This window comes from Cyprinus carpio, chromosome A7 (genome assembly GCF_018340385.1).
Source record: "Cyprinus carpio isolate SPL01 chromosome A7, ASM1834038v1, whole genome shotgun sequence".
Taxonomy (NCBI): domain Eukaryota; kingdom Metazoa; phylum Chordata; class Actinopteri; order Cypriniformes; family Cyprinidae; genus Cyprinus; species Cyprinus carpio.
Genome location: NC_056578.1, coordinates 42,247,985 through 42,273,505, shown reverse-complemented (window position 1 = coordinate 42,273,505; position 25,521 = coordinate 42,247,985). Strand labels below are relative to the sequence as shown.

The window sequence follows — 25,521 nt, the reverse complement described above, 5'->3', positions numbered from 1 at the left end:
AATCCCTTCCATTTTTGTGGACAGAACAGCAGCATGGCCTTCTCCAGCTGTGATGTACTCACCCTTTTGGTCCCCTTCAGTACCAAGGTCAGTGAATTTGCGCTGAGGCTTTGGGAAGGTTACGACCTTAAGTGTAGCTTTTGTGACACGCCGTAGCTTGTCGACAATTGCAGCACCACAGGGTTGTGACTGTGTTCGGGTTGTGGCGTTTTCCATAGGACCCCATATGTCGTTCGATATAACTCGTAGTGACCGACAGATAGGGAACGTCTCGGTTACGTACGTAAACCTTGTTCTCCTGAGGGAACCGAGACATTATGTCCCCATGCCACAATCTTGAACCATTCACTGTTGCTGGGACATGTTCTCGGCTCCTCAGCGTAAAACCTGAAGAGTGGATGCACCTGTCGCCTATTTATACCCATAGGCACGGGGAGTGGCTCAGGTAAATTAAATCCACTAGCCAATTTTCATTGGCGTTTTCTCTTAAACTCAGAGATGATTGGCCTCCCAAGTGAGACCCCATATGTCGTTCGACATAACGTCTCCGTTCCCTCCATCAGGGAACGAGGGTTACGTACGTAACCGAGCCTGGTTTTTTCCAAAGAAGAAAAACATCTATTATTATATCACATTAATGGTGCAATTAAATACATTTGCTTGTAACTCTCACACAAGACTCATGGATTATTTATTAACTCAGCTTTTTAATGTTGTAAATTATTATATAGTTTGAGTTAAAATATTTGTAAGAATAATTATTTTTATGTGCTACTTTAAACACACAGGCTATTCTTATGAAATGCAATAGGTCTACTACAGCCCAAACACTTTCATATGTTTAAGATCAAAGTTCAGTGAGGAATTTAATGCTGATTAAAAATGCTTTTCCCAGTGTGAAAGTAAAAATTTGGGTTACTGAAACACATACTGACCTCAATTTGTTGTAAAATCATAGAAAGAAAATAAATGCAATGGGGGTGTATTATTGGAATTCAATAATACTGAAAGAAGCATTTATTTTAACCTTGGTTCAAGCCAAGCAGGAGTGCATTCTAATTAACATAAATTAACATCTGAGGGGGGTTGAAAGATACAAGAACTTACTTTTCAAATTTAATGAAGCTTTTCCCCACAAAGAAAATACTGGAAAGAACGCTTTCTATGGGATGATTTTTTTTTTATTTAACAACAGAACAAAAGCTGAAATCTGTTTAAATAAAGTGTAAAGTAGCAGAAATAAATGATGAAGGCATAAAGTAATGAGTTTCCAATAGAGTTTTAATATGACCTCTATTTAACAACAGAACAAAAGCTGAAATCTGTTTAAATCAAAATTAAATAATAATGTAAAGAATGTACACAATCATGGACAAAATACTTCAACTGTGAAAGACTTTCCCTGTTTAATAATTTACCACATTTGTACTACAAATTTACATGAAACTTTTCCTTACAAATTTAACCTTTCTTTAACAAAAAGACAGTGGAAATAATTATTAATAATTTATAATAATAATTAGAGTGGGATATATAAATAAATAGATATCAACGAATTTACATGATCAAGTAAATTACATGGAAGAAAATCCTTGTAGTTTCCTTGTAGACCTGTGTGTTTTCATACGTGTCTAGACTTGCAGTTTAGAGCCCTATAAAAGAGCCTCTTCTGCCTGATCCAAGAGACATCAGCTGCTGAGTTGTTATTGAAGTCCGAGGATTTTACAAATCCATTTTACAAGTGAGTATATCATTTAAAGCTTTATTTAATGTATTTTCAGCAATACGGGCAATTAAAAGGCTTAATGTTATTATAACTGGAATGTGAATCCAGTCCTTTTCAGTAATCAGAATCAGAATCAGAAAGAGCTTTTTTGCCAAGTATGCTTACGCATACAAGGAATTTGTTTTTTAGTGACATAATCTTCCAGTACACAGAGACATCAACAACACACAGAAAAAAAAAAAGGAAAAAAAAAAAATTGCAAATACATAAATTGTATGAACAGTTGTGCTATAGATGATAATGGAATAGAGTAGAGTGAGATGCAGAGATGTACTTGGATGAAGGGGTAACAAATAAATATAAGGATATTGCACATTTTTATCACACAATAGACAAACAAAAAACTTACCACCACCGCGATTGCCTGAGGGAAGAAAACTGTTCTTGTGCCTGACTGTACTGGTATTTGCGGCTCTGAAGCACCGGCCAGATGGCAAATTAGACATATTACTAAATTAAATAATATGACAATGACCTGCACACTACTGAAAGAGCATAAATACACAATCAGTATGAAAGTGGAAAAATTCTGCAGGCAATTTTCATTTTAAAGTTTTCACATTTCCATACATTAACATCTGTGTAATGTTAGTTAAATATTCTATGTATAATTGGCAAGAAATGCACTGCAATTTTGAACCAATAATCAGAACATAAAGCCATCAAAGATTTTACATTTATTAGATTCTATTAAACAGTACACCTGCAGCAAGGATGTGACAAGGAGGTGACTTCATGGCTGAACAGCCCTAATATGGCTGTTTAATATTTAATATTTATTTCAAAGTATCTCTAATTAACTAAAATAAATAAAAATAGAATAAATATTTAAGTTTTTATCTTTTAATAACAGCAATTAATGTATAAGTGGAAACACTTATATTTAGCTAAACTTCACATAAATCTTTTATTTTATTTACTTTTGCCCATTAGTATATGTTTGGAGTAGTTTTGTATTTACTTGTACTTGACATGTACTGTATAATGTCGACATGGAAGACTGGATGGATGGGTAAAAAATCTTACCATATTAGCATTCTTAGGTACATATTAATTTCTGATATATTCAGGACCCCTGATGATTTACAGAGGATTTTGTTCTAATAGTTTTCAAAATGTCAACTCGTGTTTTACAGATGAGTGCATCCAAACTTCAGGAAAGGTTTGTAATCCTGCTCGGATTCCTAGAATAATGGAAGCTGTGCACTTCATTATATATGTACTGTATACTTACACAACTAGCATCTAATAAATTTGATATTTCTGACGATTAATGGCTTTAGACTTAATTATATTGAAATTTAGAATATCCCGATATGTTAAATAGCAGTAAGAGATGTTCAGAAGCTGGTCAGTCTGTCTGTGTCTTTGCTGCAGTAGTGAGGTGAGAATCAAACACTCTCTGAATAAGGATGAGGAAGACTTCATAGTCAACAGGAGAAAATCTGTTTTTCCAACACTGGGGAACCTTGAGGCACACTGCAATCAGGTTAAGCATCCTATACTGTACTGTACATCTGCCTGGCTATTCCTTCTTGAAATAACCTACACATAGCTGATGAATGACTCAGACTGTGTTCATTTTCAGGATGTGGTGCCAAACATTGTATTACTGGGTTCTGGAGGAGGACAAAGAGCCATGGTGGGTTTGCTGGGATCCCTGGTTCAGCTTGGTGAAGCGGGTCTTCTGAAATACATCATTTATCTGAGTGGAGTCTCTGGATCCACCTGGTACGAACCCTGAGAAACAACAAACACACAACGAAGAGAGAGAGAGAGAGAGAGAGAGAGAAAAAAAAAATATATAAAAAATTACAGCAGCATGTACTTCAGTATTGTGTAAAGCTATTTTTTAAAAGTAGTGTATAACAATATTGTGTTACTCCCTACAAAATTAACTAATTTCAATACTTTTTATGGAAAGTAATGTGTTTCATCACTTTTGCATTACATTTTCTTATCTGGGCTGGATTTATCTGTAATCTTAACAGATTTTTAAAACTAAACAACTAAACTAAACTAAAACTAAACTAAACTAAAAGTGAAGTTTTGAAATTTAAAACTAAAAAGTGAAATGAATAAACCTCAGGCTGAAGGAAATGTAAATTCACATCTGTACTGTAGAGGAGACAGCTCAAACAAACTTTTCAGCTGTGCTGCCATTCTGGATTACATGACGAATATGATGATTGTGTTTTTCTAAAGTAATTCTTCTGCAATTAACAATAATGTTGTGTTTTTCTAAAGTAATTTTTGCAAATAAGTATGGTTGAATTAGATCAGTGAAGGTCAGCAGTAAAGACAATGATTAATAAAATGGGATTAAATACAGAAAGAACATTCAACTTTTAATTATTGCAGGTTTGCAATCATATTCTGAGTTTATTGAAAGTAATCTGATTAAGTATCTTGCACTACTTGTTATGTGTTAGCCGCAACACTGTTCTTCTCTGAAGGTGCATGGCCTCATTGTACCAAGAACCAGACTGGTCCACCAAAACTAGAGGTTTTGAAAGACAAAATCATCAAGAGACTCAGCGGTCCAGGAGTCAGCTGGACAGACGCATTTGACAAACTGAAGAAATATTACTATGAGAAAGACATCTTCAGCTTGACTGACTTCTGGGCAGTGATGGTTGTAACAACATACGTCAAAGAGGTCTGTAAATACCCATAACACAAACCCTCCATGATTTACGTTCTACATGTTGAATGTTTTTAACAGACTGTTATAGAAGCATTCAGCAGTAACAATGCTGTAACAAAAAAAAAAAATGTAAATAAATAAAAAAAATATAAATTGTATGTACTGTAGCTAGCTTAGCAAAAACGTTAACGTTATAACAACATAGTGTAAGTGTAACTGTAATTCAGTGCTGCAACAAAGACTACATGATGTCTTGTCTTTAAAAGCAACAGGCGAACAAATGATGAACATTATCTTAAATAGCAGCTTGTTTTAGTGACAGTATGTGAGCACACAGACAGACCCACCTGGGGCCCGTTCTTCGTATGTCACTAACTCAGTTAGCTGGATTTGATTGTTGGCAATTTGGCATGATCTTGGATTATTTGGTTCTTTAAAGCTCATCCTGGACTTGCTGTTATAATATCAGGTCCCTAAACTTAAACCTGCTCGGGAGCAGGCTTATTTCATGTGAACAGGATTAGATTGCATCTTTTTAAGTAGAACTGGTATTTAAAATCTAATAAAATAAAATACAAAAAAAATAGAAATAATTTAAAAAATAATATTATAATGTTGTGTAATATATAATACTATAGACACAGCCAGTTTTAATCATTAAAGGATTTGTTCATGATAAAATAATACCTTTATATTTGTATTCGAGTCTTACACACATGAAGCACAGTTAATCTGAGTCGTGCATTAGTTTGAGTGCTGACAGATATTATGAGAGTGGCTTGATGCAGTGTAGGAGATGCAGAAAACATGATCTTGACCCTTAAGAAACTTTAATTAATGCTGTCACATTAACAAAATCTCCTTCAAAGATAAATTTACATGAAATGCTAATTACAACATTGAAAAAAAAGTAAAGCCTGTACAATTAGTAGAAATTGTGAATATAAATAATTGGGAATCATGTAAAAAAAAAAAAAAAAAAAAAAAAAAAAAAAAAAAACTGTGTGCACATTCATTTATCTATTGTAACATTTATGTAGTATTATTCACTTGGCTGTTTCCTTATAAAGATCCAGAAATTGTCAAGTATCTCGTCAGGTGTCTTTTTTAATTATATGATGTAATTAGATTGCTTTCTTGCCGCCAGCCAATCACTACATTGCTGATCGTGGTTTCGTACATCTGCCCATTACAGGGAACATGAGAACTCAATCCAGATATTTTAATCAGACCCGCAAATTCGTTTGAAGAACCAAATTAGCCAGAGATCAGTTATCATGATTAGAAGATCTGGCATCTTTCAAGTAATCTCAGATGTACAGTATTAAATTTGTAAAGCCATGAAAAAAACAAACAAACAAAAAAAAAAAAACCTTAACCCCTGAAATCACAAATATGTCATAACCCACATAACCCACATGAACTACCAGCATCAGCTATAAAGGGCTTTAGGAAGTTCTGGTTAATGGTAGATCTGGGCATGCACCCAGGACTGAAATGGACTGAAACACAGCCTTAAAGATGGAAATTAGGGACAGAAAAAAGTGAGTGGGACGTGGGTCAAATATCATTGGTCTTAAAAAGTGGGCGGGTCTTGTCTCACCCACATACTATGGCTCTGATACCCAGATTACAAACTATATCTACCTGGCATCATCTAGTATAGAAAACATTTACTCAGATACGTTCCTCTTCAGAGGATGAATTGAAGAACCTCAAACTGTGCCTTGAGAACTGTTAGATCAAGCTTCTCTGCCAGGAATATCAGATCCAGCCCGGATGCCATCCTGTCAGAATATATCCATTTTGTCATACATTTGAAATTGTATAAAGCTGAAAACAACAACAAAATATCCAAACATCAAACAATAACCCGAACCAAAAAATCCATAAAAAAGCACAAAAAAGAGACAAAAAGACTGAGTAAAGCCAGAGAAGAGCAGAAGCAGGAGACGAAGCAGTCTAATATATATTTACTACAAAAAACAAAAAACAAAAATAATATATTTACTATCACAAATATCATTACATATTAATTAACATTAATACTAAATACTTGTGAACTCAAATATCCCTTGAAACCACACAAACATAAAAACTACTATGTAAGTAATATAAATCAATAAATGAATGAATAAAATTAGTATATAGTTTAAATCAATAAATGATAAATATATAAATGAATAATTTAATGAATAAAGAAAAATGAATATAAAAGAAAGCAAGTAAAACACAACATAAATATCTCTAACATCTAAGTAACTCTCTTGAAGCCACCGCACACACACAGAGAATCCTTAGATGCTTCACAATCTTTTAATTTATACAGTGAACGACTGTAATTTCTTTTCCTTATAGAGAGGACTTGTTGAATGTGTTTTATCCTTTGAACTTGTTTGTGATTTATTAAGCTGTCCTAATGTTTCTCTACTATAATCTACAAATAAAGACCCGTCTTCAGATTGACGAATGCAAACTCTCAGAGCAGTGGAACCAGTACAGTAAAGACCCGTTTCCCATCTACACAGCGATCGACAAGCAATGCAAACAGCGTGAGGAAGGAGGTCTGTGTTGGTGTATATTTCTATGAAAGAAAGTCAGAGAGTTACTGTTTGTGTCAGCTGTTTATATGGAGGTGTTTTCTGTCTGCAGACCCCTGGTTTGAGATCAATCCACATGAAGCTGGTTATTCTCTCATAGGAGCGTTTGTGGGAACATCCAGCTTTGGCAGCCAGTTTTGAGAAAGGCTCAATGATAAAAACAGCAGCCTGAAATGGACATGCTGTACCTGCAATGTAACAAATGAACAGATCAGTGATGTAATGAACTGAAATGCAAATAATGACATTATGAGTAGAAATATTTAGGGATCAACAATTTGAGTATTTAGAGAGTTTAGCCCAATTAATATATTATCAGGGAAACTAACACACTACCTAGGGCAAAAAGCCACCTGAGGTACACGAAATTAACACTATTCCAGCGGTCATCTGATTTTTGCATTAAAAAATTACAATTTTAATGACTTACTTAAAAATGAAAAAGCCATACAAAGAACCTGTTAAGTCAAGTCAAGTCACCTTTATTTATATAGTGCTTTAAACAAAAAAAAAGATTGCGTCAAAGCAACTGAACAACATTAATTAGGAAAAACAGTGTGTCAATAATGCAAAATGACAGTTAAAAGGCAGTTCATCATTGAATTCAGTGATGTCATCATCCAGCTCAGTTCAGTTTAAATAGTATCTGTGCAATCATTTGCAATCAAGTCAACGATATCACTGTAAAAGAAGTGTCCTCAACTAAGCAAGTCAGAGGCGACAGCGGCAAGGAACCAAAACTCCATCAGTGAGAGAATGGAGAAAAAAACTTGGGAGAAACCAGGCTAAGTCGGGGGGGCCAGTTCTCCTCTGACCAGACGAAACCAGCAGTTCAACTCCAGGCTGCAGCAAAGTCAGATTGTGCAGAAGAACCATCTGTTTCCTGTGGTCTTGTCCCGGTGGTCGTCTGAGACAAGGTCTTTACAGGGGATCTGTCTCTGGGGCTCTAGTCCTGGTCTCTGCTGTCTTTCAGGGCTGTAGAGGTCCTTTCTAGGTGCTGATCCACCATCTGGGCTTGATACATACTGGATCAGAGTGACTGCAGTGACCCTCTGATCTGGATACAGACTGGATCTGGTGGCTACGGTGATCCCAGAACAAGAGAGAAACAGACTAATATGAGCGTAGATGCCATTCTTCTAATGATGTAGCAAGTACATCGGGTGTTATGGGAAGTGTTCCCGGTTCCGGTTTACCTAATTAATGCAGCCTAAAAATCCTTTAACGGATTTGGATATTAGAAGTGTATTAGTATGTTATGTGTAAGCCAGGTTAAAGAGATGGGTCTTTAATCTAGATTTAAACTGCAAGAGTGTGTCTGCCTCCCGAACAATGTTAGGTAGGTTATTCCAGAGTTTGGGCGCTAAATAGGAAAAGGATCTGCCGCCCCCAGTTGACTTTGATATTCTAGGTATTATCAAATTGCCAGAGTTTTAAGAACGGAGCAGACGTGGAGGACTATAATGTAACAAGAGCTCATTCAAATACTGAGGTGCTAAACCATTCAGGGCTTTATAAGTAATAAGCAAGATTTTAAAATCTATACGATGTTTGATAGGGAGCCAGTGCAGTGTTGACAGAACCGGGCTAATATGATCATACTTCCTGGCTCTAGTAAGAACTCTAGCTGCTGCATTTTGGACTAACTGGAGTTTGTTTACTAAGCGTGCAGAACAACCACCCAATAGAGCAATACAATAATCTAACCTTGAGGTCATGAACGCATGGATTAACATTTCTGCATTTGACATTGAGAGCATAGGCCGTAATTTAGATACATTTCTGAGATGGAAAAATGCAGTTTTACAAATGCTAGAAACGTGTCTTTCTAAGGAAAGGTTGCTATCAAATAGCACACCTAGGTTCCTAACTGATGACGAAGAATTGACAGAGCAGCCATCAAGTCTTAGACAGCGTTCTAGGTCATTACATGCAGAGCTTTTAGGCCCTATAAATTAACACCTCTGTTTTTTCAGAATTTAGCAGTAAGAAATTACTTGTCATCCAGTTTTTTTATATCGACTATGCATTCCGTTAGTTTTTCAAATTGATTTGTTTCGCCAGGCCGCGATGAAATATAGAGCTGAGTATCATCAGCATAACAGTGAAAGCTAACACCGTGTTTCCTGATGATATCTCCCAAGGGTAACATGTAAAGCGTGAAGAGTAACGGCCCTAGTACTGAGCCTTGCGGTACTCCATACTGCACTTGTGAACGATATGATACCTCTTCATTCACTGCTACGAATTGATGGCGGTCATATAAGTACGATTTAAACCATGCTAATGCACTTCCATTATTGCCAACAAAGTGTTCTTAGTCTATGCAAAAGAGCCCCTGTATAGTTTTTTTGTTTAGTTGGGGAAAGGATTTAAAAAAGACATAAAAGTCGCAGTCTGTAAGTTTTGCCTCTTTGTCGCCATCTCTTAGCCTGGGTGCCAGCCCGAACCCCGCCCACAACATTTTTTTGGACGGGAAGTTCGGTCTGGACTCGATCCATTGAGGAGTAATTACGCTCGGCTCCCAGAAGGCCGAGCCAATCAAATTGCCAGGGCGGGCTTTAATCGATGATGGACAGGCTATCTACGGTTACGTAAGATAGGGCGTCTTGGAAGGTAGGCTCACGATCTCTTTTCTCTGAAGCCTCAGATGAACACGCTTTCTTCAGCCTTGTCTCTTTCGTCGTCTTTCCATTTTTTAAAGTTAGTCAAGTCGCGTTGCAACCGTGTAATAAAGTTGAGACAGGGCCGACAAAATGCGATAAGATTTATTTTCATTATTGTCGAGATCTAATCCTAAACAGAGAACTTGTTCGTATATACATGCACCTTTTGTGTTTCTCTCAAAAATGTTATTCGTGCTTGTAAGTACTCCGCGAATTCTTAAATTCTTTTTACAACAGCGGCAAAGATCGTTTACATCCATTACTTTCCTACTTCTTCCAGTTCCAGCGTGCGTGCGTGCAGTTGAACTCTGTTGACAACTATGCGTTGCTCAACATACGTCACTTACTGCGTTGTTCTGATTGGTTGTAGGTCTATCCAATTGAGTGCAGAGTTTTTTTTTTTTTACTGGTTCGGTTAAGACACGCCCCATAATTCAAGTGCAATGGAGCAGTATCAGACTCACATTCTGCCTAGAATATGAGTAGGACGAAGTCAGGCTAGCCATCTCTGGTTGAAACTTTGGAATTGCAGTTATTTGTGGAATTATCATCTTTACATGTGTTTTGCATTGGCACGGCTCCTCGGTGCGGATGAATCTAATGTTTTGAGGCTGTGTGGCTGTCAGCAAAAGACTATTGAATATATAATGTCTTAAAGGGGGCTTTGCTGTCAGTCACCGCACTGGCGTGGATATTTACTGTACTTCAGATTCACAGATTCTATGTCTTAATGTCCAAAATAATAATTTTCAAGGGAAAATGTCATCTGAACAAGCAAGGAAAATGTCTGCCACTTTTGTTCTGACCAGTTGAGAAAAATCAAATGATTGCTTAGCTCATATCACATAAAAACTGTGCAAATGATTATTCTTATTATTCTTACTTTGTTCTCAAACTGTTAATACTAACAATATCAGCATTCAGTTTCTGTGACTACACTTAAGTGTGTATTCGCATTACCTGTAGATTTCAATTTCTGTTTAGTCTAATCTCAAATTGTCATTCGAATACCATTCATACCATTCGAATCCAGACTTCAGAAATGGCGTTTATTTGAAGTTACAAAGCGATTAGTGGCTTGCCATCCTGACCCACGGTTCTTCTGAAATCTGTGAGGGTGCTCAAGTCTAAATGCACATCTTTTTTGTCCTGCCATCCATTAATCTTAAGATGTTTGCAGATGTTGGGTTTTGGTTACTTAAAACCATGATTTAAAGACATAGTTCATCCAAATACATATTATGTCATTATTTACTCATATCATTTAACCACAAACTTCAAATGCTATTTTTTATGTAAAGGAGAAGAAAGAAACACGTACAGGTTTGGAATAACTTGAGGGTGAGCAAATGATGGCAGAATTTTTGGGTATGTAGTAATAATTTGACATTAGTGGACATTAATCTTATGAGGTTTAGCAGACGTTGGGTTTTGGTTACTACAACTTAAAACCAATAAAACATCAATGTCAGCTATCTTCATGTTCAATGTCAAAATGTTGATGTTAGACATCGTCCTGAAGTTGAATTTTGGGCACTCAATGTCTTATGACCTGCTAGGTGTCTGCCCTATATTTGATCACTGTAGACTGTCATATTACTAATTTTTTTTTTTGATTAGATGTATTTGTTATATTTGTTTTAAAACTTCCTGTTGTCGGTATAATGTTTTCTGCAGCTCTGTGTGGCAGCGCTTTAGCTGATGAAGAGGAGATCTGTAAATTCATCTGGCAAAAAATAAAAGGTGCAGTTCCATTTTTGCAGTTCCATTGATTCAGTTCTGACTAAAACTAACAGTCAGTTTTTTGTCATTTGAACTTTGTAATGTGCTTATTTTGTTTCTCTTCAGATTTTTTTGATCATTTATTTCCTCAAATTAAAACAATTCTTGAGGAAATGGGGAAAGGTAAAGCATTTCTTATTGCCTTTATTTTTTGATAAGTTACATGCAAAATATTTGTTAAAACATTTTGCAGTGAGTTCATGTTTGTTCATTGTGTTTTCTTCAAAAGACCCAAAACGACCCACCTGCAGAAAAGTGTTGCCAGGTGCTCATGGATCTTGTGGACAAGAATCTTGATGTTTTGAATGGCATTGATCCTTCTGCTTATGACAGATCCATCAGAAAAACACTGAAAGGTAAGCTTTTCCTATGTGCTTGAACTCATAAACAGAGTATTTGGGCCTAGCTATCATAACTATCTCCAAATACACAACAAACATTTAAAACAGGAAAAAAAATGGTTATTGAACATCACCATTCCTCCATGATCCACCATTACTATCCAAAAAAGATTTTTATATTGATCCAAAATAAAATTATGCTTAATTGAAAATGACATAGAAACTGTTCAGTGGATTGAATGGTCGTATCAGATCAGAATTTTTGTCCTTTTGTTTTATCAGTTGATTGATTGAGGTCTACAACAGTCTATTAAACAGACTGTATGTCCCTCACAACCATAGTTATCACATTACAAGTTGTCACAACAAGAACCTGCTGTTTATTGACATTGATTTAAGAAGAATACCTTTTAATTTAGAAAATGTGAAATACTGTTCAGAATAAGACATATTTTTAACCATATCTGTGTTTTAAATTTAGTTTATAGTCTATTAAATGTCTTTTCGGCAAAATTGAAACTGTAAAAATATTATTAAAAATAAATTATGCAACAGTGAAAACAGATATGGAAGCATGCAAAATTTCAAACCAATCTTTTGGCCAACAAAAAATATTAATTAGCTGCAAATTAGGCTTATAGAAAACTAGAATTTTATGTTGTCAGATAAGAAGATTTCAATGATATTCAACCTTTTTTTTTTTTTTACAGAGCTCGCTGAAGGCAAAGGTCAACCGATTTTTCCAGTGGAAAAAACTGAATCTCGCTGATAAAGAAGCAGCTAAACAGTATATGGAACAGTACACCATGGATGTATGCAACTATTTGAGTAGTTGTTTTCAGTTTCTGGCCATTAGGTAGGTTGAAGTCTCTAATATAACAAATATGATGTACTGTCACTTCTGATTTTCTAGCAAGATTAATATGTCAACCACCTTACCAGTGAATCATTTTCATCTTTTTAAACAGCCATACCCGAACATCCATTTTAAACCAAAAAGTGTTTTAACTAATGCCTCGTGCCCTAGAACAGAGGTTTCTAAAATAACAAAATAACAAATCAGGCCACTTGTGCCCATTCCTGTAATAAATAAGACCAGGTGTTATGTCCTAATCACCTGCTGACATGAAAACAAAGGGAGGTACGGAGCCTACACATGCAGGAAAAAAATAGTAGGCTAAATCCTGCGCACGATTTACAATTTTGTTCCCTCGGTTTGCTAAGTCATGCGCACAATTTAGCAAATCGAGGGAATGAAATAGTAACCGTGTGCATGTTTTTAATACGCCGAGGGAACAAATTAGTAAATCGTGCGCACAATTTTTTTTTTCTTGCATATCATGTGCGGGGGCTCCATAGGGAGGAGCAAAACAGAGAAAGGAAAATAACACGACTGAACACTGAAGAAGCTTTATTCTGAAGAGTGTGTTTGTATTACAGATGTATGCATCAGCATTAATAAATGCATGGCTCAGTGGATTTGGGGCAGGAAATATAACTTTCTCCATAACACGACAGGTAAGAGCAGACATATTTGTTAACTCTCAACTAAGTGTAAATAATAAACATACATATAATGCTGTAATCTCTCACTCCAATACTGTAAGATGATGCAGTGCCTGCTGCTCTTCTGGAAAGTGAGACGAGAGACTATTTAGACGCCGGACTGTTGATCAACTCACCCTACATCTCAGTGCTGAGAGAAAGAAAGAAACACTGACCTCATAATTTCCCTGGATTTCAGTGAAGGCGATCCTTTCTTGGTATTATTATATGCTTGTATAATTTTTCACAATATAATAAGGCACATAATATGATAAAAGTTAATTTAAAGGAATAGATCAACAAGAAATGTAAATTCAATCATCATTTATCAGGAGATTTTTTGAAGAATTCAATTCTGCCTCTTTATTCATACTGACCTCCAGAGTTCAATTACAAATTACAAATGCTGTGTATCATTTTAACAGAAAAAATAAAGCCATTTTAATTTTAAACATCTTAAAGATAGTTTTCTGTTAGCATTTCTTAGTGGGGGTTTCGACTACTGCACGAACACAATCTGAAGTTTTCAGTACACATAAATGTTCTACTGAAATATCTGTCTCACACTTTTAATACAGTGATATTGCTTTTCCACTGCAGACATTGACACAAACTGCTGATAGGTGCAAGAAACTAAAGATCGCTTTTCCTGATATCCCAATGTTTCCTGAAGAAGAAAAAAAAAACCCAAAGGACTTCTATGTGTTCACAGGCCAGAACGCTCCAACCGTGATTCACATGCCTCTGTTTAATGTGGTCAACTGTGGAGGCAAGTTCAGATTGTCTAGTTGAATAAAACGGAAATATATGTATAATACTGTATATGTGTAAGTGTTTTACTATTTCTTCAGATGATATTGAAGCCTGGAGGAAAAAATATTGCATCTTTCAAGGTCCTTACAGCGCTGAGATGATCACTGAGCTCATGGAGGTTGCTGGAAAAAACATCTCAAACAACAGAGAGAAACTGCTGGAGCATATGTGGCGTAAAAATCCTCCAGTCAGTAACACAACTAAACATACCTAAATTCAATACACATTTGAATAAAGACTAAAGTGATCTGCCTATCAGTCATTTTACAATATATATTGTTTAATTTCTTTAATCTTAATCGTCACTTAACATAAATCCGCGTTACTTTTTCGGCAAAATGTGATTTAATTGCTCATTATTAGTTTAAAAATGTTTCTACATGTTTCAGTCTGATCTTAATCGTTTACTTAAGCAATAAATATCATTACTAATTGTTTATCATTAATGATCAACCCAGAAATAGCAGACTGGATTATAACCATGATTGCTGATTAAAAAGACACTGTATTACTTCGCTTCTGTTCCAATGAATTAATAAACTGTTGTCTGAAAGTAAGGTTTTGTCCTATTAATTTAACAGCACACATTCTAAGTATAATAAAAATGACTTGTCCTGGATGTTTATAAGTTAATTCAGTGTTCCAGTTATGCTAAAGCACACCAGCTAGTGTGTATGACTGAATAACCTTTTGACCAAAGACTAACTAAACTGCTTTTGCTATGTGGCATGAATCCACAAAGAAAGGGCAGATAATTTGTGAACACAATATGGACAAAACAGAGCAAATCCTCCTCATATACTACAGGTTTAATGAGTGTTTCCAGATATATGGTTTCAGTGGTATCTAGAAGGGCTTTATGGTATTTAGTTTTTAAACACATTTTTAGTCCAAATACAAATTCACAAAAATGCAAGATATATATATATATATTTTTTTATTTGGCCAATATTTCATTACTTCCTTACATTCAAAGGGCCTACATAGCTACATAAAAGGTATTCACCCAAAAATGAAAACTAGCCCATGATTTACTCACCCTCAGGGCATCCTATAGAGAATGGGAATCTGTCATGTATCCCCACAGAAAAAGCAGACCGTTTACTAATATGTAAATCTCTTTAAATAATAATAAAGGATGCAAGCGATCAAATAAATGAATGAAAGAAAATTAAAAGTTGTTGACTAAACCGAGTTTTCAGTTTAACTTTCCTCCGAGTCCCGTAGTGAATGCAGACATTTAATATTATTTTATGTTTATGATTCAACTTAAAGATCGCATTGAAATGATTAACGCTTACTGTATCAACGTATCATTAATCAAAAGCAGAGGTATTTAATGCAGACATTGATAAGGGCAATGGCATACTCCTCATCAATGTCTGCAGAAAATACCTCTGCTTTTTCAGCTTTCTAACCGTCAAAAAAGCACATTTTTCAAACCAGCCATATAAACCCTTACGAAAAAGAAGTTTATTCAAGTGTGCTATTAGTATACTTCTTTTAAACTAAAAATAGGAAAGTACGCTTATAATATACTGAGGATACATGTGACGAGTGGGGCGGGGCCAAGAGCCGTGGGAACGGAGCGAGGCCGGTGGAGTGATTGGGAAATGAGTGACACCTGCTCCACTCACCGGTCTCGAGTCCCACGGAGGAGATTGGGAGGATACAAAGAGGAGCGACGACAGTGAAGGACGAGAGAGGACCAGGCCTGGGCTTTATTTTGTGTTTGGTTTTTGTTTGTGCGCGGCAGTCGACCGTGAGGGGCTGTCGCGCTGTTTTGGGTTTATTTTGCAATTAAAGTTTTATTTGAATGTCCGCCCGGTTCCCGCCTCCTTCTTCCCGTGATTGTGAAGTTTTGATATTGTTAAACTAGTGCCGAAACCCGGGAGGAAGCAGGGACGCGCTGCCAAAGATCCCTCACCGCTGTGGTGAATCCGCGGTGCCATCAAGCAGGGCGAAGTAGTCTGCCGCCGTGGACACTCGAGGCGGTGCTGGGATGGAGTGAGTTGCCAGGGACGGACGAACTCGCTGCCGGCCGCCCGTGATGTGGAGGGGCGGCTGCCGTCCGTGAGGGAGCGGAGGAGTTGCCGCCGTTCGCCAGGTGGCCGGAGCCTGCTGCCATCCGCCGGGAATGGGGAGGAGCAGGGAACGGGGGACTCCTGCCGGCTGCCCGAAAGCAGAGGAGCCGTTGCCGTCCACCGGGCGGTCGGAGGAGTGTCTTGCCATCCACCGAGGGCCATCCAGTGCCGCTGCCAGGCACCGCCTAACATCTCTCCCCTCTCTCGTCTCTGTTGCTCCTCATCCTTCCATCTCCTTTTCTCTCGCCTCATCTGTCTGTCTCTCTCCCCTCTCTCGTCTCTGTCGCTCCTCATCCTTCCATCTCCTTTTCTCTCGCCTCAACTGTCTGTCCTACCCCCAGGTCCCTGCAGCCACCGTGAGCGGTCCCCCCGGAGGGAAGGGGGGGGGGGGGGGGGGTTGAAGTAGAGAGCGCAGTCTCGTGGGTACCCCCCCCGGCCTGCGAGGGCAATGGGGGTATGTGACGAGTGGGGCGGGGCCGAGAGCCGTGGGGAACGGAGCGCGGGCGGTGGAGTGATTGGGAAATGAGCGACACCTGCTCCACTCACCGGTCTCGAGTCCCACGGAGGAGATTGGGAGGATACAAAAGAGGAGCGACGACAGTGAAGGACGAGAGAGGACCAGGCCTGGGCTTTATTTTGTGGTTTGGTTTTATGTTTATTTTGGTTATTAAAGGTTTATTTGAATGTTCGCCAGTTCCCGCCTCCTTTCTTCCCGTGAATATGAAGTTTGTTTTATATTGTTACAATGACATTTTAAATAAACATGACATACTATCAGAAAAAAAACTACTATATAACTACTGCTCTGTTTATTAAAATGGAGGAATGGAGGATACATTTCAGGTTAGTGATTTTTAAGTATTTATACATTTATTCCAAAATAAACAACAACTATAAGAAATTTCATAGACCATGCATTAATGTTAAATCATTTCCAAACCAGAAACCATGGGTCAACGGCGAGGTGCGTTCCAGGTTAAAAGCACGAACTGCTGCCTTTAACTCTGGTGATCTACTGTAACTGCTTACAAGAGGACCAGGTATGACCTTCAGAAAGCTATCAGATCAGCAAAAAAGAGACTTTAGGGACAGAGTGGAGTCAGAATATCATGGCTCTCCCCTGAAATGCATGTGGAGCAGTTTGTGATACAGTTTATCACTGACTATAAATGAAGGAAAAAACAGTGATGTGTCTTTGTCTGCCTTCTTACCGGATGAGCTCAATACATTCTACACTCGCTTTGAGACAGGCAACACATTCCCTGCTATGAAAATACCTGGTGAATGCCTTCAAGAGAGTCTGGTTCTAACCACACTCGAAGTGAGTAAGGCCTTCAAGAGAGTCAATGGCCGGAAAGCTCCAGGTCCAGATGGTATACACGGACATGTCCTGAGGGCCTGCGCTGTCCAGTCAGCAGATGTCTTCACCAATATCTTCAACCCCTCCTTGAGACTAACAGTGATCCCCACATGCTTCAAGCAAACTACCGTCATCCCTGTTCCCAAAAAAAAACAACTGTCTCCTGTCTGAATGACTCCCTGGACCCAATCCAATTTGCAGATCCACTGATGACGCCATCCCAATGGCCGTACACTCTGCCCTGGAACACTTGGAGGAAAGAGACACCTATGTGTGGATACTGTTTGTTGATTACAGCTCTGCATTTAACACCATCATCCCTACCAAACTCATAGCCAAACTGAAAGATCTGGATCTTAACAGTCACTTATGTAACTGTGTCCTGGACTTCCTGACCAGAAGACCCCAGGTGGTTAGAATTGGCAACCGCACATCCTCCTCACTCACACAGGGATGTGTACTCAGTCATCTCTTGTACTCCCAATTCACTTACGACTGCTCTGCTAAGCATAGCTCTAACATCATCCTCAAATTTGCTGATGATACAACTATCCTAGGACTCATCGCTAATGGCGATGAGACATCCTACAGAGATGAGGTTAATGCACTCACAGCATGGTGTGCTGATAACAATCTCTCTTTAAACATCAGCAAGACCAAGGAGATGATCGTAGACTACAGGAAGTCACAGAGAGTTGGTTCTGTTCCCATTCACATCAATGGAGCGAAAGTAGAGATAGTTAAGAGCTACAAGTTCCTTGGCATTCACATCTCTGAGGATTTTTCCTGGAGCCTACACTCAGAGACCAGAGTGAGAACAGCCCGTCAGCATCTCTACTTCCTGCGGAGACTCAAGAGGTTTGACATCTCCTCTAGCATCATGTCAAATTTCTACCGCTGCACTATAGAGAGCATTCTGACCCGGTGCATCACTCTATGTTAAGGTAACTGCTCTTCTTTCGACCACAAAGCTCTTCAGAGAGTGGTGAGAACAGCAGAGCTCATCATTGGACATAAACTCCCAGCCTTACAGGACATCTATGAGACTCGCTGCTTGAGAAAGGCTCGCAATCAAATAAACTACAAATAATATGTATATATGATAAACTAAACCATAATATCGCATTAAAATAAAAATGTATAATTCAGAGATTTAACTTAACTTCAGTGCCTTATGGTGGGGTAAGTTAAAAAGCTGACTCAATTTACCCCACAGCATTTGTCTCACTTTGTCCCATAACAGCCATTTTTGAAAAAAATAGCTATGTAGCTTACCAGTTCAGGGTAATATTTAGCTAAATGATTTGAATGGATATATATGTTGCTAAATCACCTAGATGTATCATAAATATTTTTAGACCTGGATAAATTTGCTTTGATGTAACAACCATTACATCTGTTCTGCTAAAATTTTACTTTGAAAATCCAAAAACAGTTTTTAAAGTGCCTTCCACCCCCCCCGTGTGTTTCTCCTTTTCACAGTCTGGCAGAAATGATGGGTGGTTCCAAAATACATCGTCACATGACAGTAATGACAGTGTACAGTTGCCAAGATGCAGGGGGTGGGTAACTTACCCACTGGCTCAACTTACCCCACTCTCCCCTACTTCCAATGAAGATGAGGCAGAAGCAGGCTCAGAGAGTGAGGGAGAGTCCATTATTATCAAAACATCTACAATAAGTGTGCTGTCTTCTTTTTTAATTGTACATTTGCAACAACTGGATAATTTGTATTAACAAGCACCCACCCCCCTAGTGCCACTTTTTTGGTTACGGCCACTGCCCCTCAAAATGTCTGTGCACGGCCCTGGATGCATTTATTTATATATATATATATATAATAAATAAAAAATATATATATATATATATATATATATAACGCTTTATTATTGTGTATTGTTGTACACGCAAAGTGCTTTACAATCATTAGGGGGTCTCTCCTCAACCACCACCAGTGTGCTGCATCCACAGTACAGTAGCGCCAGTGTGCTCACCACACACCAGCTACAGGTGGAGAGGAGAGAGAGGGATAGTGCCAATTCAGTGGATGGGGATTATTAGGAGGCCATGATTGACAAGGGCCAGTAGAGTGAATTTGGCCAGGACACCGGGGTTACAACCCTACTCTTTACGAGAAGTGCCATAGGATTTTTTTAATGACCACAGAGAGTCAGGACCTTGGTTTAACGTCTCATCTGAAGGACCATGCTTTTTGACAGTCTAGTGTTCCTGTCACTAAACTGGGGCATTTGGACCCACACAGACCACAGGGTGAGCACTCCCTGCTGGCATCACTAACACCTCTTCCAACAGCAACCTTGTTTTCCAAGGAGGTCTCCCATCCAGGTACTGACCAGGCTCAACCCTGCTTCACTTCAGTTGGCAAACAGTGTTGGGCTGCAGGGTGATTTGGGTGTGGCTGTCAAATAAAATTATATGCCAGTGTGGTAATAAAAATGATCTTAATGCAAATGGAAACAAGATTATTCAGAGTGTCTATAACTAAAGTGCAAATCTACCATAGCTCCGCCTTCCAGTGTCACACAAGATTAAATACGATGCGTGTGAATAATGGCTTCAGTGGTGAAGGCAATGCGATGGTTGCGGAGACCTAGCTTGTAATGCGATTGACCTGGTTCGAGTCTGGCTTTTGCCGAGCTCGTTCCTCTCACTTTTCCCATCACATATCACATTAGAATTTATTTTCAATAAAAATGAAGAGAATGTTCTAAAAGTGGAAGTAAAGTGCCTAACGAGTGTTTAATAATGATAAAAGCATTTATAATTTTAATAAATATAATCATTTACAATCTGTTATTATTGCATCCTGTTAATGTACAACAATACTTAGGTGCAAATAGTATGTATCTGCCAGTATAAAGTATAAATAGCATCTAATTATTATTTACACTTAGCCTATTGCAAAGAACTGCTACTTCTTTTACATGGTTAATAGAATATATCACGATTTTCACTTAGTGTAAAATAGCATCTAGAGCTGTTTGCACTTAGCCTACTGTAAGGATCTATTGCTAAGAAAGTATGTTTATTCCACTTAGTGTAAATAGCTGCAGCCGTATTTTTCTAACCCTATTGGCAGATCATTTGTAAAATAAGAAAAATTCACTCAAATTATTATTATTATTTTATTTATTTTCTTTGCCTGTGAGATACCATGAAAATGAATAGCCTATTAGTTAAGTATACTATTCTGCCAGTTTTCACCTTTTGATATTATAACAGTGATAATCATATATTGAGTCTGAAGTATGTAGACGTCTTTTTGGCAGGAGCTGTTGCCATGGTGAATCGTAATATCAGCGCTCCACTGATCATGGCTTTTCATAGTCGCGGTGCCCGCGTCAAACTCAGAACACCACCTACTCAGAGTTGACTGAACTTACACAATTCAGCTGTTTGAACCTGAAAACTCCCCATCTCAACTAGACTAAGTCAACTCAAGAGTTCAAGTTTTAACTCAGAGTTGGTTGAACCTCCTTATTGAAGCAGGCCCCTGCTCCCAACCAGGTTAGGTTCACAGAGTAACTTAACTATGGTAACTTACCGAGAGGTTTAGTTTTGTCTTTTATTGGAACCGACAACACACTGAGTTTCCCTTTTTCTGGGGTTAACAAACTCTTGAGTTTCCAACAAATCCCACTTTCTGGAATACACACCCCAGTTTGACCCAAAAAAAGATGAAGCACTTACATTATGTTTAACTATGAATGGAAGAAAGTGCAATGCAAAATATGGCGGAATACTCCACCTTTTAAATAAAAAGTTCCAGTCATTAATTAGTTGTCATTGGTCCTCCAATGTTTCCGGGAAATATTCGACTCTTTACTGACTGAAAGCTTTGGATTGGGCCACGGCAGTTGTAAAGGAGGATGGATCAACTTTCCACTCGTTCAGCACTTTCCTCCAATGTTTCCGGGAAATATTCGACCATCCTGAAGGAGGTAGAAGTGCGGATGAAGTTACTTGCTTTATGTCAGGGCAGAAACACCGCAGCTGAGCATGCCTTATTTCGCACTCTCGCCGCTCAAACGGATTGGTTTAGAGTACGCTTAAACTGCTTTTCCGCAAGGGACTCAGTCTGGAACTTCAATCTGAACTGGCGTGGAGGAGCGATTGACTATCACTGACCTCCCCAAGTCCAATAACACCACCATACTAACTGTTGTAGATTGGTTCTCCAAGGCCTGCAGTTTAATTCACATGATTCCTCAGGTCCTACTGTCAACAGAATCAGTCTGACTGGAGCTGATACCTCATGTGGGCAGAATATGTGCAAAATTCCCTACAGAAGCCCTCGACTGGACTCACTCTGTTTAAATGCATATTGGGCTTCCAACCACCGTTATTCCCATGATCAGGAGAACCCACTAAGGTATCCGCTGTCAACGAACTGGCTCCAAAAGGAGTGAAAACGTATGGAACCAAGCTCTCACACACTTACTGCATGCTGTGAGAAGACAAAAATCTCAAGATGATCGTCACTGTCGTCCTAATCCGGAATACACTTCAGGGCAATGGGTCTGGCTGTCTACCCGAGATCTCCGCCTTTGACTTCCATGCAGAAAGCTCAGTCCCAGGTATGTGGGTCCCTTCCAAATTATTAAACAAATTACACCAGTCTACTCCTACCGTTTGGCATTACCCACTAACTATCGGCATTTTTCCCACTTTTCACGTGTCACTTCTCAAACCGCCAGTAGTCTGAGAGCAGAGCCAGAGGAGCAGACCAGGGTCCCCCACCCATCATGGTCGACAGCGAGGAAATATATCAGGTTTCGAGTACTACTGATTACCTCCCGATCTCAGTCCGAAACAGCTGAGTCTTTACTCATTTCAAAAAACATCTAAAGACTCCTCTTTTTTCGCCAGCACTTAACCAACTAATACTAGTACTTTGCCTTTCCTTTCTTGTCTATATCATATTCTTAAAAAAAAACCTGGCTGCGTGTTCTGTACTAGACTAACTGAGACTTGTCATGGCACTTTGTATACTGTTGTTGTTGTTCTCTCGTTGTTCTGATTGCTTCTATTGTTCTCATTTATAAGTCGCTTTGGATAAAAGCGTCTTGCTAAATTATTAAATGTGAATGATTCCTTTCCCGTGCCTGATCTCTCTGTGAATTACCTTGGACTGTCTCTTGTCAATTGTTTTTCTGCCTGCCCCTGACCCTTGCATTCTCCTGACTACGATTTGGATTGTCTTCTGTGTTTTGACTTTGCCTGTTTACCACGTTTTGGAATAAAGCTGCAGATGGATTCTCACTGTTGACGCTTCGTTTCACACACATACTGCATGTCACATTCAGGCTTGAAATGACTTAAACACTTTCTTCTAGCCTTTTAGTGAGAAATCAGTTTGAGATAAAATTACATGACACTTACAGTGTTTACCAAGCTTTAATGACTGATGATCCCAAAATAATTTGACTACTGAAAAGAACAGCTAAAATATGCATGGAATGACACTAATTCTAGTAATTAGTTTGGAATAAATGAAAACATGATTGACAAGCCACTAATTTGATGAGAAATATTAAAAGATGTCAACATAAAGTGACAAATTGTTTTCTCCTAAATAATGTAAATAAATTTCATTTATTTTATTTTACTTAAAAGATGTGTCAACATAAAGTGACAAAGCATACGGCATTCACTTACACACACACACAAGCATTAAAACAATCAGTAAGTACTTCTTATTCAGCTCATTAGTTGTGTCCTTTTTGCCGAACAGCTGCACCTATCTGCTCCAGCAGTTTCTCTCTGTTGTTTGAGATGTTTTTTCCAGCAACCTCCATAAGCTCAGTGATCATCTCAGCGCTGTAAGAATCTTGAAAGGTGCGATATTTGTTCCTCAAAGTCTCAATATCTGAGGAAAGATCAGAATACTTAAATGAGAACATAGGTGATGATTTATTATTATTCAACAAGAGAATCTGAACTTGCCTCCACAGTTGACCACATTAAACAGAGGGATGTGAATCACGGTTGGAGTGTTTGTGCCTTTGAACACATAGAAGTCCTTCGGTTTCTCCTCACGTCTTCACTGGGAAATGTTGACTTCAGGGAAAGGGATCTTTCGTTTCTTGCACATCTCAGCAGCTTCTCTCACTGTCTGCAGTGGAAAAATGTAACAGTATCGCTTCATTAAAAGGGTGAGACAAACATTTGAGTTGAAATTAAAGTTGATATTTACTGAAATCATGAGTCTGAGATGAATGGAAATGCTCTCTCCAGGTATTATTGATTCATATCCTTAAAAATGAAATCATATACACTTTTGTTTAAATGGTTTTCCTTTTTTTATTAATATTATTATTTTTGTTTAAAATGATACACAGTATTTGAAATTATCTGTCAATGTTTTCAAGGTTAGTTTGACCTCTGGTGGTCACGATGAATATCATGAGGAAAAAGCAGCATAGATGTTCCTGGTGTTTTCTACTGAAGAAAGAAGTCATACAGGTTTGAAACTACATAAGGGAGAGTAAATTATCATTTATTATTTATTATTGTGATCTAATCCTTTAACTTTTATTATAGTATGTGTTATATGTGCATATATAATACCATAAAAGGATCGCCTTCACTGAAATCCAGGGAAATGATGAGATCAGTGTTTCTTTCTTTTCTCAACACTGGGAAGTAGGGTGAGTTCAGCAACAGCCCGGCATCTTCATAGTCTCTCATCTCACTTTCCAGAAGAGTAGAAGGCAAGGCTTCATCTGAGGGATCACAGCATGAATGAGTGTATTTTTACATTGAATTACAAATTTACAAATGGGTCGTGTTCTCACCGTTCATGTTTTGGAGAAAGTCATATTCCTGCCCCAGATCCACTGAACCATGCATTCTTGAATGCTCTCCAAAACATCTGTAAAACAAATGCACAGTGGTTCTCTTGATCTTTCACTAGTTTTCTTAAGCGTTATGCTTTAAATTACCTACATAACTGGTTGTCTAAAGAAAAATTATCTTCTGTGGCATCAATCGGTTTTGAAAATCTAATTAGAAAATCTAATTAGAAAATCAAAAGTGAACTTACCGAAAGGCCATGAACTGACCCAATGACTCAAATTCTTACACACATCTTCAGTGTGTTCATTCATATAGTGTACTGCATCTTCTTTATCTTTGAGATTCAGTTTTTTTATAGGAAAAATCAGCTGACTTTTGCCTCCACTGAGCTCTGTAAAAGAGAGAAACATGTACATTATAGAGTTCTTGTTTTCTGGCAAGGTACAGCTGTAGTTTGTGTATTGCTTGTGTTAATAAGTTTTTGGGAAGAAAACAGATGTTTTGCATGTTACCTTATACAGTTTTGCAGTTTCATCAATTAGTTGTGATTTTCCATTTTTTAATGGTAACATTTTCCTAAAAAGCCAAGACACCTTGATAAATTTTAAATATAGGTAGATGTGAAGTAATGCCTTTTTTATTTAAATGGTATTTTTCTGCCTTATTCTCTGTCATTCTGCTTTCAATTGACAAAATGATCTGGGTGATCTGGGACATTACATACCACTGAACAGTTTGTACCTCTGTCTCTCACAGTTTTGATTTAATTGGCATCAAATTATCCTCACTGTGTTCAATAGATCTGTATATTTTTTTTCTGGACAATTACCGGTATTAGGAAATAACAGACAGATATATTCACTACAGTAAGTGTGATAACCAGAACTCTAAAATTAACTAAAAACTAACTAGTCTCCTTTATATGAATTGTAACACACTCTTACCGTTTCAGTGTATTTCTTGATGGATTGATCAAGATCTTGAAGGATCTTTGCCATTGCAAAACAGCGAGATTCATGTCCACAAGATCCATGAGAACCTGGTAACCCTTTCTGCAGATGGTCCTTTGGTTCTTTTG

At 37.9% G+C, this 25,521-nt stretch overlaps 1 protein-coding gene and 1 pseudogene across 4 annotated transcripts; one reads left to right on the top strand and one right to left on the bottom strand.

Moving 5' to 3' along the window:
- The first annotated feature begins 2,922 nt into the window (after positions 1–2,922).
- Positions 2,923–14,633, top strand: LOC109078902 (annotated as a pseudogene).
- An 8,960-nt stretch (positions 14,634–23,593) lies between these two features.
- LOC122145485 (cytosolic phospholipase A2 gamma-like) lies at positions 23,594–24,972 on the bottom strand. Of its 4 annotated transcripts, XM_042759245.1 has the most exons (5): positions 24,956–24,972; positions 24,691–24,834; positions 24,443–24,519; positions 24,216–24,370; positions 23,594–23,760 (listed from the first exon to the last, which is right to left on the bottom strand). In XM_042759245.1, the coding sequence occupies exons 2-5, from the start codon at positions 24,699–24,701 to the stop codon at positions 23,689–23,691; spliced, it is 315 nt and encodes a 104-aa protein (XP_042615179.1). In that variant the 5' UTR covers positions 24,702–24,834; positions 24,956–24,972; the 3' UTR covers positions 23,594–23,688. The 4 variants fall into 4 exon arrangements, with proteins under 4 accessions (XP_042615179.1, XP_042615178.1, XP_042615181.1 ...); XM_042759244.1 differs by lacking the exon at positions 24,956–24,972 and having other exon boundaries at positions 24,691–24,895; XM_042759247.1 differs by lacking the exons at positions 23,594–23,760; positions 24,956–24,972 and adding an exon at positions 23,951–24,089 and having other exon boundaries at positions 24,691–24,895.
- Positions 24,973–25,521: the final 549 nt, after the last annotated feature.

Excerpts from the sequence above, each read along its gene's own strand:
- LOC122145485 (XM_042759245.1), bottom strand. Across the intron at positions 24,371-24,442 it reads CTTTCTCCAAAACATGAACG|ATGAAGCCTTGCCTTCTACT; the intron begins GTGAGAACACGA and ends GTGATCCCTCAG. Across the intron at positions 23,761-24,215 it reads GTGAAGGCGATCCTTTTATG|ACAGTGAGAGAAGCTGCTGA; the intron begins GTATTATATATG and ends TTTCCACTGCAG.